The 15,750-nt window shown below is 48.0% G+C and overlaps 2 protein-coding genes across 3 annotated transcripts in view; one reads left to right on the plus strand and one right to left on the minus strand.

Annotated features, from left to right (window-relative positions):
* The first annotated feature begins 42 nt into the window (after nt 1-42).
* On the plus strand, nt 43-6,792 carry eIF2Bbeta (eukaryotic translation initiation factor 2B subunit beta). The gene is made up of 4 exons (XM_065439533.1): nt 43-520; nt 2,338-2,604; nt 5,014-5,187; nt 6,348-6,792. The coding sequence occupies exons 1-4, from the start codon at nt 314-316 to the stop codon at nt 6,660-6,662; spliced, it is 963 nt and encodes a 320-aa protein (XP_065295605.1). The 5' UTR covers nt 43-313; the 3' UTR covers nt 6,663-6,792.
* Nucleotides 6,517-15,750, minus strand: part of LOC135907790 (serine/threonine-protein kinase ICK) — a 77,280-nt gene continuing 68,046 nt past the window's right edge. Inside the window, exons 6-7 of one of the 2 annotated variants that reach the window (XM_065439525.1) lie at nt 9,988-10,128; nt 6,521-6,658 (exon numbers count right to left, since the gene is read on the minus strand). In XM_065439525.1, coding sequence (XP_065295597.1) covers nt 10,009-10,128 — 120 coding nt within the window. In that variant the 3' untranslated portion in view covers nt 6,521-6,658; nt 9,988-10,008. Of the gene's footprint in view, nt 6,659-9,987; nt 10,129-15,750 lie in introns of both variants that reach the window. The other variant, XM_065439527.1, reaches the window with a different exon arrangement.

Raw genomic sequence — 15,750 nt, forward strand, 5'->3', positions numbered from 1 at the left:
CTATGTTGTCCTGCACAAGCCTATAATAGTCTAGCCAAGACCGGTACGGCAGTTAAAAGTATATCTGTTGCTTTCTACGCGATCTGGTTCCCATATGTAATTGAAATGTCGCGAGGCGTGATCGCAAAGTGAATTGCTCTCAACTTGCTTTCAGCATTCGATTGGCATCCCGTGCAGTGCGCCCGCAAAGCCGACAGTTACTGAGGTTTACCGCCGATTGCCTGATCGGCAGGACAAGACCGATCAGCCGGCGCTTTTACGGAGTGCCTGGGGGTACTTCTAAAACAGCGTTCTCTGCTCGTAGCTACCCAGCATGGACGCTGAAGCAGAAGCTCGGCTCACGCTTACGGAGCTGTTGCGGCTAGTCCGCGAAGAACCGTGGCAGCAAGCCCAAGAGCTGTTGGACCTCGTGAGGGCCCGCGGCAAGAACCTCGCGCCCCTGTCACCCAGTGCCAACGTAGTGCGCCGTGTGTTACGTCTCATTCGCGACGAGTATGCCAGCGCCTACTGGGGTCGTCAGGTACAAATGATCGGTGACGAAACGACTGCCGCTGTTCTGTCTTAAGTTTAAATGCCGGTACCAATGAACTGTTTCGATTTCGTGGTGTCTTTGCGTTCAGGTCCGAGCAGGGGACCGCGGAGCTATAAATTAGAGGTAGTAATTATGCAGCAAGCTTGCAGCCGTGACTCTTGATCTTTCAGACGCAGGTTTGGTGGGAAGTAGGTTTACTCTAACCACCGGATCACTGACGGGTGAAACTTCAAGTCTACTTTGCGTCCGTGCTTCGCTCGCGTGATATGTCTCAACCGGACGTTTCCGTGCACAGCTGTGTAAAAAGTGAAGCAGCAGATTGGTACTTCTGTATTTAAAAGCAAGACGGGAAAAATGACAAATTGCAATTCATAATACACTAAATGGTAGCAAAAAGAACGAGAAAGGGTATTAGTGTTGGCAAGTTCTCGGCGACTCTCGTGGGCACCTAGCATTGCCGTGTTAACAAAAATAGTGGCTCTGCGGCCTTTCTTTCTAGCAGACGGTGGCCATTATTCTTCACCACTGTCTCGTACTTTCCCTCCCCAAAAAGGGACAAGAGCCTTGCCTTTCTGCTGGCTATGCTGTCTGCATTCCTTTTTTCGTTTTCCCTGCATGTTGTTATTGTTTAAACATATTCTAGTCCACACCCTAACGGAGTCTCCTGGAACTTCATTATAATGTTAAGTCATTTTTCAGATAGTGTATAATTGTGCGAACATGTCATGCTTCAGTACGCACAGTAATCCATTTCACACATAGCGGGCCGCGCTACGAAGGCTAGTGAGACTTCTCTCACTTCTCGGACCAAAATATAGCGCATCACATATAAATGAAAGACCTAAGTATGCATCATGTACTTTGATATAACATTAGGCCTCGTATGTTTACACACCAAAATGTGATGCAATTATTACATGGAAGGTATGGCAGATTTTGACCTAGTTACTACTGAATGAGTTGAATATCATGGTTCTGCAACAGCGGACACGGCGTACTGCCTGCACTCGCTACCAAAGCATAGTGTGTTGTGTACCGGAAACACGAAGGTGCACAAGTAATGTGTGATTTGATGTGACCTGACATCCGCAAGTTGTAATCTGTGAAGTACAAAGTGTCACAGATAACGAGCTGAACTGCAAAAAAATGCGGTGTACACTTCTACGATTGCACTGTTTGCATAACTCTCGCAGCATTGCCTTCTAAGTATGCAAAGGAGCATACACAATTTTAGCTGTGTTTCTAGAATCTGCTGAGCTAAAAAAGCCTGTGTTTTCATTACCCTTGTTAGAAGCAAGCCCATGTTAGACTGAAAGAAAACCTCATTTTGCTTTGAAAAGGGAGAAGTGGATCAAGTGGGCTGTATTCTAGTTCAGATCAAAATAGTGAATTAGAGTTAGGCCACGCATATAATGTGTAGATTAGACAAACCGTGGCCTATTTTATTGGTGCCTCTTTTACAGTCTCTTTCGATCATGATCGAGCCTGATTGGCTCCCTCCCACAGCTTCTTCAAAGGAGCCAATCATGACCAAGAAATTCGACCCTGATAGGGCTTGATCACTACCTAAAGTGCGCTGTGTGATGCCCATATTAGAGTAAGAGTTAGGGTATCAAGAAAAGGTGCAGTTGAGATCAGTAGAGAATTAGGCGTAGGAAAGAGATCATGGAAGTTGCAAATATCAGGTGGATTCTGTTGAAGAAAAATAGGTGTAATAAATTATCTCTGTGACAGGTCTCTATTGTGCAGTAAATTTATTTAGAGTGATGGTGCTGAAAAAAATATCTTCACATTCCCACCCGCAGGTGGAGGCTGACAGGGACTCGCTTCAGAAACTCCTGTCGGCACGTGACGACTCGGTCAGCGACTACACGCGACCACTTCCAGGGCTGCGTGAACAGCTGCTGGACAGTCTCGATGAGCTCGAGCGCGAGCTGCGGCACAGCGCCGAGAATGTGGCCGCCCAGGGCCCTGAACACATCCAGTCCGGAGACCTGCTTCTTACTCAGGGGAGATCGCGCACTGTGGAGGCTTTCCTCAAAAGGGCTGCCCAGAACCAGCGCACATTTCAGGTAGAGACGTGGTGTCAAGCAATGTGTTTGTTGACATCTTCTCTCTTCGGGGTAATGATCAACAGCAGTCAAATGCGATGTCTGTGGTGCCAACATTCCAACAATTGGGCTTGTTATCGTCAATATGTCCCGTGTTGCAATGTTGGCTCCAAGAAAACCCCTTGTTTTAACACTGTCAATCATTTCAATTATTAAGGCGAAGCATTGTACGGCTACTCACACCGGGTCACTTTCAGTGTACAGAGTAAGTGGTTGCCTGCCATATAGAAAAAACACAAAATAAATTTTTGGGGGGATCACTTAGGGGCCTTGTTGATAGCCATAGATGTGAAGTGGGTGAGCACTTATGCATGCATGGCACCAGCAGTGAATGTTGCCAAATTTTCTCACTCTGGTATTCGAAATGTTTTGGGGTCTACACTCTCATTTTACACATTTGACCCTAGATATGGAGTGCCATCTCACCAGTAGTGTCTGAAAGAATCACATTGCCCCGTCTGATTTCTGCATGAGAGCATTCAGAAGTTTGCAGGCCCCTCATTGTGCTCGCTTTAAGTCCCTGACATGCGAGGGCTCTGATTGTCAGTTACTAAAGCAAGGGATTTCCCAGCAAGCGTTTTTGGGGCATTGCGTCCAAGCCTCCAGGTTTGTGTACAGGAGATTGCCCTGCGTTTCTACATCATATATGAACAGCTTGTTTCGTCAAAATAAATCATGCTGCAGTGATAAGAAGCCTTTAAGACCTAACTTATGCAAAAGCAACAAACAATGTGAGGCATAGCAGCAGGCTTGAAAATAGTTTGAAACTAGCAGGAAGGCATGCACTAACTCCCTGCTTGAAGGAAACCAGATACTCCCTTCGCACTAGCATTAGTCGTGTTTTCATTTTTGCTGCCGTTAGCTGGTCAGTGGGATTATTGGCCTCCTCACGGCGACCAAATGTAACGAAAAACCCTGACTGCCTTTGGATTAAGCCTAGGGCATTGCCTGTGGGAGTGGCCTATCAAGAACTCTTATCGTGTTCCTAAATAAGTGCACCCAAATGCCACACACATTTCTACAAGGTGGTATAGTCACATAAGTGTAGCAAAAAGCTTGTTTTCATCACTGCATGTTCTATCTCTGACACAAAAGCAGAATAATAAACAGCTTAATGAAATAGTAGTAGTTGCGTCAGCTTGCGTACAGGGCAGGGCGGTGTGGTATGCTTGGACCAGTCGAAAATGTATTCGTTGAAGTAATAAACGCTGCGAATACTTTTTAAATGTAGATGTATAGTCTTCACTCGCAATTATGCAATTTTTTTCATGCATGCTTAATAAGGCCTTGTGCTGCGGTTTCCTCAATTAAGTTTTTATGTTCATTCAGGGGTCACACATGCATACATAGCCAAGCATGCGCAGGGGGTTTCCTAGGCACATCTTGAATGTTCGTCAAGTTTCTGAGGTCAGACCTCAGACCTTGCAGTCCTCTTGAAGTGTTACAAAATTATAAACCTCACATAGCACACAATTGTTCTACAGAAATAATCGTGACGGAAGATATGCAGCATCACTTCTTCCTGAACATTCCTCAGAAGTCGCAGCGTCACCTTCTCAATGGCTAGCTTCTCTTTTTGCTACAAGAACATGGTGAACAGACTTGCCAAAAAAGAAAAAAAAGTTCTGTTAAAAAAGCGGCACAACTCTACCTGGAACAGGCTGTGTACAAGACATACACGAGTCCATATTGTCTCCTTTGAACTTTCTCAGGAAGTTATGCACAGTCATAGACATGTGTGCAAGTGTTGATGACAATGTTTGAACATGTCTCGCATCAGCATCCAGAAAAGTGCTGCATCATAGTCTATACAATGCTGTGGGCACTGCCATAATGATGACTTTTTTATTAATACCGCCATAATCATGACACAGACACAATTTATAGACCTAGTGTTTGAAGTGCTCTCTCTCTTCTTTTTTTATTATAACTTTCATGATCAGAAGGTCATGTAGCATGCATACATGTGAATGCCATAACAGCACTCTATCTATACAGAAAGCATTCAGATGTTTAACATTGCACTCAGTCATTTCTTGGTTTCTGTCGCTCACCTTTTGTCATTGAAACAAAATGTCACTGCCAGGGGTGTGGGTGCACTCACTCACTTTTCATCAAGAGTTGTCATTGATGTGCAAGCTTCGCTGTTGACGTGACAGTCCTGTTGTGTCGTAGGTTTCTCTTGCCTGCAGGCACTGCGACAAGTTCGAAGATACGCATTCACCTCGCACTGTTGCAAACGGTTGATGGTGTTCACCCAGGCTTCTTTTGCTGGCCACAACGTACATTGAAATGTGCTCAGCATATTGCTCTCACTTCAACAGCGAATTGTGTTCAACGCGTTGATTATATTGTGCTCTTCTGCAACAGGTTCTGGTGGCAGAAGGGGGACCGCGCTGCGAGGGCGTGCAGCTCGCGGAGTCCTTGGCACGTGTGGGCATCGCGACCACTCTGGTCCCGGACTCAGCGATCCTAGCTCTAATGCCTCGGGTGAGCAAGGTGATCCTGGGTACGGACTGTGTCCTGGCGGACGGAGGCCTTCAGGTGAGGTTGCTGGAGGAACGGTCGTCTCGGGGGCCTGCTTGCGTCATCCTTCTGTTTTCTGAACTTGCACCTTGAAGGACGTGCACTATACTGAATTCTTAAAAGGGAGCATCAGCTTGGGGCCAATACTGATTTTGTCATTCAAATACAGGGTGATGCAAAGGTGACAACAAAGCAACAATTTAGTAATTTAGAGAGTATAAAAATTGCCAAGATGCTGTTTTCATAGAAATGCACAGAAAAACATAGGATCCTTCTTTTTAAATAACATTATATATAACAACATTATATTTTAATAACAGATATTTGCCACAAACAGGTGGTGCTCCTGTTGTGTCACAACTTTATTTGGGCTGCTACAGGGCTACCCATTGGTGGCAAATGTACTGTCGCAGAATGTGCTATGTGAACTAATATCAATGTGTGCCCAGTTCCTTGCAACTTTCTCTGAGGAGTGTCTTCTGCAAACTGTATGGTAATTTTTGGTGGTGCCAACGAAAATTAGGAATCCGACCTCCTGAGGTCAACCTCCTGATTGATGTTTGCCAGTTTTCAAGTGCTTCCTTTAGGAGTGAGAAAAAAACTGTTGTGCAAACAGCATGGGAAAAGAAAAACTGTTGTGAGAACAGCGGTTGTATAGATAAATCAAACTGAAGATGAAAGCCATGAGTAAATCAAGGCTCTGCAGTTTGCAATTTAAATTCTCGTAAAAATGCAATGGCTACTTTGTATCTTTGTGTCCTCAACCTGTGTGTGTGTTGCAGATTCTCAATAAATGTACTGTAATACGTTAAGAATACAAAGAATTATATTAGCTACATAATATGTAGCGGGAAATGTACAACTCTGGCATACTTCTCTTACTTGACTGTGTGGCACCCTTCAGAGCAAATTCAGTGTCTCTCCCATTAGCTAAGCCTTCCCCTCAAAGCCTTCCCCTCACCCCCTGTCGGAGCACCATTTTTCTTTTTTCTTTTTCTCGCATTGAAACAAAGGTGAGAGCACTGTCAACGAGGACTGTTGCAGAATCGCCTAAGCTGCAACTGTGGTCATACATTATTATGACTTCCATCCTTTCTATGTGTACTCTGCTTCTGGCAATTGTTCACAACACCTCGAAGTGTGCTAAGGTGCGACGTGGTTGGCGTTATGCACAACAGGCTCCTTGCGGCAGCCACGCCTTGGCCCTGGCTGCGCGACACTGTGCGGTGCCGCTACTGGTGTGCGCCCCGGGGGCCACGCTGAGTCCGCAGCTGCCTTGCTCGGAGAGTGCCTACCAGCAGCTGGGATCTCCGGAGCCCCTCGGGCCGGAGCCGCGCTCAGGAGCGCTCCTGCTCAACCCGGCCTCCGACTGCGTGCCACCGGACCTCGTTCCGCTGCTGGTGACGAGCGCCGGTGGACACGCCCCCTCTTACGTCTACAGGCTGCTCAGCGAGGTCTACCATCCCGACGACCACGCATTGACTGCTTCCTGAAAGGAGGAATAAACAATACAGCGAGAGCACACGTTTAAATAAATGGGCACCTTTATTAAAGGCTGTGCTCACAATATGCTCACTTGGAGAGTGTCCAAAACAGGATTATAAAATCAAAATGTCACACCGTTTTGCTTCTTTTGCTTTTCCCGTAAAACGTCTCTATAATGAAGTTGAAGGAGAGCCACACATTGTTATACCCATTACATACATCGTTACAACAATTGTCCACCCTCGTGGCCGACATTGAGTGCCAGGGAAGGGGAGGGTGAGTAGTTAGTAAACGCGCTATGTAAGCCGATGCCAAAGCCTGCTGCGGACTTCTATCAGGGTATGCAAAAGACTGCGCTCTGCTGTGTCTTCGTCAACAAGGTGACTGCTTTGTCATATGGAGCTGTCAGTGCAAATCTATCTTCGCCGTTGTCGTGAGCACTCAAGTGGCCACGCGACTAAAGCCCATGGATCTTCCAAAGGTGGCAGAATGCTGTGATCTCGCCGCCGACCTACGTGATTAGATGATACTTGTGTGCCCCCTTGTTTGAACCAGGAGTAACTAGCAGGCCATGCACACGTCGCGTACCTGTAATGAACTGATCAACAAACATAGGAGCATAGCTTACACAATTGTAAATGTACGTAGATCCGCGCGTGAGGATTCAGCCATTCGCAGTTGCCTGGCTGTTAGCCGCTTGTTCATGTAGGTAAGGAGGTTACGGCTTTGAAAAATATGCCAAACTCACAAGCTAGCCGCTTAACATCACACAGCCGCTTAATGTGATGCGGTGCATTGGGCGCAAGGTTTTTTAAAAGTTTTTCTGTTGGCGCGCACTATGAGGCGCTGCCGGCAGTTATCGCTACATTGTGAAGATCCCGTGGTTTAAGGCGTGACGCGGATCTCGGACTAAAGGGAGTGTGCTGGCTGAGCACTGCATCATACATCGCTGTGTGCGAGTGGACGCTTATAAACAATGGAAAAGCATGTAAGAGACTCCAATAAACCGAGCGACTTCCGAGAGCATGAGCTGTGGTCGTAATATTGTAATGATCCATTTCATTAGTTCGTTGCACCGAGTGCCTGATCATGGTGATACAGTCAGCGCTGCTATGTCGGAGCCAATGACGACATGCAAATATAATGGCAAACTAAACTGATCGGTATAAAATACGGCCCTTTGACTGCGAATGAACAGCAGATTATCACAGCTGCCATCAGACGGCGCAGAATGTGCCACATATATCCAGAAATATGCCTTCGTACTGCAAGCCGCAGTCACGCGTTCCTTTGATTAAGGCTATGCGTGATCCAGAGTGCAGGGGATAGCCGGTGGTCAACAGAGTGCGGTGCAAAGGCGGCTGCGATAAATTGTGTGTGTAAATGATGGTGGCGCTGCTGGTTTGGTGGGTTGCCAGGTAACCGACAGCTCGCGGGAGTTTTGAATTTGTCATACCGACCAGCAATATCGTGCGCCGCCACATTTGTCTCATCGGGGCAAAAATATCCATAAATTTCAGACTGAACTAAAGAAATAAAAATATTTGTGATATCTACATAAGGAACGATCTTGCTTCATTGAAATGAGAGTGTTTATGTATGGGTTCCTAACGTTATGTCCATTAGTTCATTATAACGAGGTAGCTTGAAGGCTAAACTCCATGAGAGCGATTTTGTGTGCGACAGCAACGAGCGACGGCTTTGAGCGACAAAACGGGCCGTCGCTTGAACAGATCGCTCAGTTCTAGAAATCTAGAATTCGTCACTCATCGTCCGGAAGTGCTATAAGAGACTAGCCAATAGCGCGAAGCCGGGACTGGATGTACGTCACTCAAGTACTATCGGTTGTCGCACGAAATGAGCAAACGATTGAATTTTTATGCGTGCAAGAATAAGAACCTGCTGCAATATTCAGAAATATTTTGGGCTGCTTTTTACAGTAAAATACATCAACTTAAGTTAATAAAGCATGCGTCACGCTAGTGTTGATGCATATTTGCTGCCCTCATATCGGCAACACTGGGGAGACTTTGCTGGAAATCGTCGCTCGCATGGCGAACGACTTGCAGGCGATGAGCGAACGCGACAGCCATCCATCGCATCGCTTGTCGCTCGCAAGATCGCTTGCAATGGGATTTATACTTGAAATATTGAACCTCATTATAACGAGGTTGCATCCAGCACGAAAATATCTTCCAGTATCGGAAGGTATTTACATATCCAGCATTTACTGAGAGCGTGGACGGAGACGTGAGCGGAAAGCACGATTGGGTCTAGGCGCAAAAAACAAAGGAGTGATATATGCCTCCGAATGGGCCAGGAAAGGGTCTCCCATTGAAGCCGCCGTGCCGATAGGTGGCACGTGAACAATGAAGTGCGAACGCACTCTGCATGCACCGTGGATAATATGCTGTGCTATAACGTATAACCGTGCGATCCGTGTGATCACACGGGATCGGCAAGTTGGCTTGCCGGCTGCAGGTCACCAATGCCGTTCGCCAGAACGCGCATGCGTTCTGTCATTTGTCATTTTATTGCGATAGCATTTACGCGTACCCTCCAGACGAGTTCGCACTGTCGGTGTCGCCGTGCTGTCAAGCTATCGACGGCCCGTGCATGGGAGGTTAAAGGTCTCCAATGACGGGCGCAGTGCATTCGGCTGCAAGAAAGACGAAGCCATGGTGGACGCACCTTCACGCTCCGATAAGTCGGCTTTGCGGCGGAGCCTGGAACGAGATCGCCAAGCACCTAGCTTTCCGAAAGTTCGGCTTGCCTTCTACGTCACCGAATAGGCAGTGTTCCCGCCTCGCCGTGCCGACGACCGCTGACGAAAGCGCGGCGCCGGCGAATCACGAGCGCGCAAGCGAACGTTCGGAAAGCGAGACGCTTTCGTTCGCTTCTGACGTGAGCGCTAGTGTTTCCGCTGTGCAGCTGTGCACACACACGACACACTACGGTGCGCGCCAACTAACGTTGGCCCATACAGTGGTCTTAGCGGTGCGCACTATAAGCTACAAACGCTGTCTGTTTTCATGTAGCGCACCATTAAGGTGTGACGTGCCCGCAGTGTCGTGCTTCCATGACGTTCCCGCGAATTCTAAGCACCGTCTCTACGAGGAGCTTCAGCGCAACGTTAAACCTTGCTGTGTGTGTGTGTGTGTGTGTGTGTGTGTGTGTGTGTATATATATATATATATATATATATATATATATATATATATATATATATATATATATATATATATTACGCGCCCTTAGGATTATTCGAATCTCCGATTCGATTTCGCAAATCAAGTTCCGCAGTTCAAACACCCCTGTACAATGAAAACGTACCTGTCCCCGACTGAGCAGCAGCTACCATCGCGCGCCGAAGTCGTGCATCCTGGCCGAGGGCCGCACAGCCAGCGGCTTATCGGACAGCGCCCAGAGCGGCCGGCCCCCGCCGCGCTGCGGGGCCGCCCCGGACCCTTGGTCCTGCACGAATTAAGGTTGCAAGGCGCCAGTTTGTTGGTGGGTCACCACGTATATGCTGCACGCTCAAAAGCACGTGCGACCACACAACACTTGGGCCACAGAAACGATCGTATCCGCTGAGTGCTGCATTTTCTCCGCCTGTGAACGCGGCAAGTACGCCCAGCCGCTCACCAGGCCGCGCCCCGGAATTCTCGCTATGCACTGAAAGAAATAAAGCGCAGTCGAGGAAGCGTCCTAGCGCAATATCTTTTTACAGTGGAGCTGTTAGAACCTCGCTGGGTTTCTCTTGACGTCCGCAGGTTCGCCGAGCTGGGGGAGAGAGCTGAGAGAGAGAGAGTGAAAGCAGACTATAAACATAGCATCGCGCAGCATAGCGGCGAAGATGGGTGGTGCCTAGCCGGGGAGAAGGAGCGGCGCGGCGGGGACACAGGTGGTGTGACGTCATTGCTCTTCGATAAAAACTCGCGAGCGCTCGCTTCGGCGGTCCTTTGTCACGCAGTGAAAAAAAATTAGGCGTGGCTCTGCTATCGCAAACACCAGAGACCAGCGGAGCTGGGGGAAGCCCAGCAAAAGTTAGACTAAGTGCGCGGTTTAGCACTAATTTACTGGCCTTCCCCCAGCTCTGCTGGTCTCTGGTGTTTGCGATAGCAGAGCCACGCATAATTTTTTAAAGGGCCACTCAACAGACCACATAGCAAATTTTGGTTATACGCTGTAAGTTGTTACGTGTCCTATATGGAACGTTCTGCTGCAAAAAATTTTCAACGCGGCTCATTAATAGGCGAGACAGAAATATTTCAGTGCCGCGAACCCATAATTTCAGAAGGCGACCTCCACTGCCTAGCGAGACTCTCTCCACTCGCCCCGTCTAGCCTCCGCAAGCGAAATTCCTTCCCTGCGTTCTTCCATACCGGATCTTGAGAATCGCGTCACGCGTACGTCACGGGACCCGCCTTTCTTTTTTTTTCTACTCGCTTTTTTTTTGCGGAGCTGCGCACTTTCGCTGACGGCGTTGCGCGCTAGCTGTCTCGTTTCGCGCAGTGCACAATTTCGCGCGCTGTGTACAAGGAAACATGACTAGTGGTATAACTCAGTGCTGCACGAATACTGAGGCAGAACAAGCGGATCGCAGAGCATGATGACGCGCTGGATCACGGTAGAAAATGGCATAGTTTCGGCACCTGTGCACGTGACTGCACGACCGTGGGAACAAGCAGACGAAGCCGAAGTACATCTCTCTCGCTTCGGTGCGAAGTAAAACGAAAGAACACGCAGCCATTTCGTTTGTGTGTTTTATTATTTCTCTAAACTTCATTTCGTCAATTCAAGCAAAAGATCGCCCACATAACAGATGTTGTCTTGAATAATTCTCGAAGTCACGTATCACCACGAGCGCCGTCACACCGCGGACACGACTACGTAGGCGCAGGGACACGACTACGTCACCGTCCGGCTTGGAGCGCGGTCGCCGCGAGGGAAAGAGAAAATAGCGTTCGGATTGAAATTCCAGACCTTTCCGCGGTGCGTAGCGATGTAATTCCTTGCTAACACGGTCGTTAGCGCGCATCGTATGCTCTGCGCTTGTCAGCTCAAAATGGCCAGTCCTGGTGAGGGGCCCTTTAAGGGGGTTGGTAACATTGTCGTAAAGCAATGTTGCGAACAGGCGAGCAACTCGCCTCTCAGCAAAGGCCTCGAAGTTCGAACAGTGCCCGCAACTGACGTTCCTCCCCAGACTTTGGAGCCTAGAGCTGATGACGCGCCTTGCGCGTGCCGTGCCTCTCTCTCTCTCTCTGTTTCTCTTTCGTTCTTTTCTTTTTCTTTTTGCGCAAGTAGAAAGTTGTCCTTTGACGACGGAAGGAGGTATGACCTCAGTGTGGCGGCTATCCTCAGTGGTGCTTTGAGTTTGAGGTCAGTCTATCCCTGCAGGAGAGCGACCCACCCGGTGTTCTCGCAGACATGTCGTGACGTTTCTGTATAGCTATCCTTTCAAAAGGAACGTGAATGCTGTTGTTTCTGTTTGTCCACCACAACACCTTGCGCATGGCAGAGGATCGTAAACTAATTTCTCATTCACGATTTCGTGCTCGTACTTTACGGAAACCGGAAACGTGCCGCGTACCCTACTGCACTGATTCATCTATGTTGCGGCTACGGAACGCGGACTGCGTATACACTCCGACCTGGTGCACATCAAGAACGTCAAAACGGATTTATTTCTCAACCTGAGCATGCACGCTGAACTGCGTTGTGTTGGATTTGCAATAAACTTCATCGGCCAACAAACAAAATGCTGCTTACCGTTCAATAAGTGTACTCCCAACAGCACGCATACTTCGACAATATATATGTAGTCAAGTACGTCCTGAAGAAAAAAGAAAAGCCCTAGTGTTGTATTTCAGATGCACACAGTAGGTGCACATTAATGGACACGCGGTTGATTAATAAGAACAACCAGCCAGCCGCCGCCACTATGTATTGTCGTATAACGCGTTGCAAGAGAAGGAACTAAGACCAGCACAGATGACGACGAAGGAGGCTGTACGCGCGGTTTGTTCCACGTTAAACACCGAGCAGAATACGTATTTCTCTAATATCTTCCTTTTCTTCTAAACTTCTCTCATTCATTTTTTGCAAACCGCCCAATCCTTGACCGATACCCCACGGTGGGTTATGTGGAATTTGTGCAGAGGAACAACAACTTCGCCCGCCGGCTCGTATGCCCCTCGACCATTGTATATAAGCTGTAAATACATTTATCTCTCTGTTCTTCACCCCGTAAATTTTAGTGGAGGTTGCGGGCTCTTCAAGACACAAGACCAATTTATGCAGCGGGCGCTCCTCGTATCCATCTGCAATGCCAGCTCAAGGCTACAATGCTTCGGACGCGGCGTCGGGCCTGCCCACTGCCATCCTGGCACAACCACCACGCGACACGGGAACGTTTTCCGGCACCGATAGCACAGATGTTGGAGATTGGCTTCAACTATACGAACGGGTGAGCGCAGACTACAACTGGTATCATGCTGCCTGTTTTACCTCACGGGAACGGCTCGGGTCTGGTTTGAGACCCAAGAGAAGAGACTCACCAGCTGGGACGTGCGCAAACAGAAGCTCAAGGATTTGTTCGGCAATCCCGTTGGCCGCCAGCGTGCCGCACAGAAATATCTTGTGTGCTGCGTTCGGACTTGAACTAAGTCCTACGTGGTCCCCATTGAAGAAGTGCTTGCACTTCGTCGCGACTTTGACGAGAAGTTGTCAGAAGCGGAAAAAATCGACCACGTCCTCAAGCCTAGGTGCCGACTACGGAGTAGGGGGCTAGGCTCCGAGGCCCGAGCCCCTTCCGAAAACTTCCAGAAACCGGGGGGAGGGGCGGGCAGAGCTCCCCCCCCCCCCCGCCCGCATGACATGCATGAAGGTCAATTCGCTTGCTGCTGCCACGATTCCTCATTCCAGAATTTTCACAGCGAGTTTCCGCGCTCATCGAGCGAGATGTGCTCATGCTTACCTGTGCGCGCGTGACACCGCACTGGTTAATTTAATTAAAATACGTTGACGAGATTGTTGGTTTCAATCCATGAAAGAATGTGGGTAAGTGCGACTGAACAAGGGCGTAGGAAGGAGCCGACACACAAAGACAGCGCTGTCTCTGTCTGTTTCTTTCTACGTCTTCGTTGAGTCACGCTTACGCATTCTAACATTGTTAATTTAGTTAGTAAGCGAATGTTTACACGCTTATACGGCCGATAAAACTACTGTCTTTACTTCGTACAGCTATCTATTAATTTTATATTCCAATCAGCGCTTCGCCTATCGTGCGGAACTGCGATTTTTATTTATTAAAAATAATTAAATTACGGAGTTTTACGTACCAACAGCACGACATGATTACGAGGCACACCGTAATGGGGGACGATGGAATAATTTAGACCCCCTAAGGTTCCTTAACGTGCACCTAAATCTCGTGTCCTTATAACGCTCTCGTGTCCTTATTAATACCCGTGCCCTTGTAAGGGCACGGGCGTCCTTGCATTTTTGCCCCCGTCGAAATGAACCCGCCGCGGCTGGTATCGAGCCCGTGGCCTCAAGCTCAGCAGCGCATGCGCCAGAGACACCAAGCTACCGCGGCGGTTCATGGTTAATAAGCCACAAACAAATTACAACAATATTCGCCGCGGCCTTCAGTACGACAAGCTGGCTTCGCCGCATGTCGTCTACCTACTGAACGTGACGCTGGGAAGCCATACTTGAATTTGGAGGATGCGTAGAGCCGACGGAAGAAATGCGAAAAGGCTTAGCAGAGCTTGGCGCTCAATTGAAGGTAGATTACGGGCGACAGTTTTCGTGCAGAAGGGCTTTGGCGAGCCCCCCCCCCCCTCCCCTTCCCCCACCCCCAACAAAGAAAGCATTTGTGAAAGCTGGCTTTCCCACAATAAGATTCTTTAAGAGGAGAAGCCCACTCCTGCGAGTGCACTCGTTTTACAGAAGACAGGATTTACGCCAAGTTGTTTATGCAGGTGAGTAACTGCGTACGTTAACATATTAATGGTACGCTAGACTAACTAACTAACTAACTAACTAACTAACTAACTAACTAACTAACTAACTAACTAACTAACTAACTAACTAACTAACTAACTAACTAACTAACTAACTAACTAACTAACTAACTAACTAACCGACTAACTAACCAACCAACCAACTAACAAACAAACTAATTAATTAACTAATTAACTAACTACATTACAACACATCAACCGCGACCAAACCTGTTTGATATACATGTCTCTTTTGCGAGAGGAGGGGGCTGACGACACCATATTGCCTTTCTTTAATTATGCATCCTTGGCAATCCGGTATACTCGCCGGAAATTTATTCCCGTTTCCTAACGTAGAGCGCCTGTAATGCTCCACGCGAGCTGGGTTGGTTCCGAGCAGTCTAGCCGCAGACCACCTCCCTAACACCCCCCCCCCCCCCCATTACATTAGTACTACCCCATTTCCCCGCCTGTGTACCGTCATCGTATCTGTCTACCACGAGGGTTCTGCGAACAGAATGCTAACACTGACTATCCCGACCTGTACATGACATCGGGAACACTTTAATCACGATACAAATATCTCAGTACGTTTCGGAAAAGAGTGTTTTCAGATCACCTAGAGTCAACTCTCCCAAATTCAACACCGGTGCGCCTGATTTTATCCAGTGAACTTTGAATTATATATAGCAATTTCCATCACTCAAGAAATCAATTTTTGAATAATGTATACTTCTGGTTTTCGTTCTTTACTCTTAAAAGCGGGTGGCGGATTGAGAGTACACAACTTTCTTTTAGCAAGTTGTTTGAGTCGTGCGGAAGCGTTTATGTATTTCCGCAAGGTCTTTGCTACAACCTTGCTGCTAAACTGCACGAATGCCTCGGAATAACACAGGAAATTCTACTACACGGGCGTGACTTGGCCTTGGTGTGCTGCGCAACAAGAAACGAAGCATATCTGCGAGCAAAATATCGATAGTTTGGTCAGAACACTCGTGCGCTAACAAAACTGAGCGCCCAGTGAGCCCCGTCCTCGTTTTATTTTTTATATGTTTGGTGAGCCCCGCTCTGTTCTGTTGCTATCCTA

The sequence above is a fragment of the Dermacentor albipictus genome, chromosome 6, assembly GCF_038994185.2.
Source record: "Dermacentor albipictus isolate Rhodes 1998 colony chromosome 6, USDA_Dalb.pri_finalv2, whole genome shotgun sequence".
NCBI lineage: Eukaryota > Metazoa > Arthropoda > Arachnida > Ixodida > Ixodidae > Dermacentor > Dermacentor albipictus.

Bases quoted from the DNA above. Each gene is read 5' to 3' on its own strand.
- eIF2Bbeta (XM_065439533.1), top strand. From the start codon at position 314: ATGGACGCTGAAGCAGAAGCTCGGCTCACGCTTACGGAGCTGTTGCGG. The intron at 521-2,337 runs GTACAAATGATC...TCCCACCCGCAG, and splicing joins GCGCCTACTGGGGTCGTCAG to GTGGAGGCTGACAGGGACTC. The intron at 2,605-5,013 runs GTAGAGACGTGG...CTTCTGCAACAG, and splicing joins AGAACCAGCGCACATTTCAG to GTTCTGGTGGCAGAAGGGGG.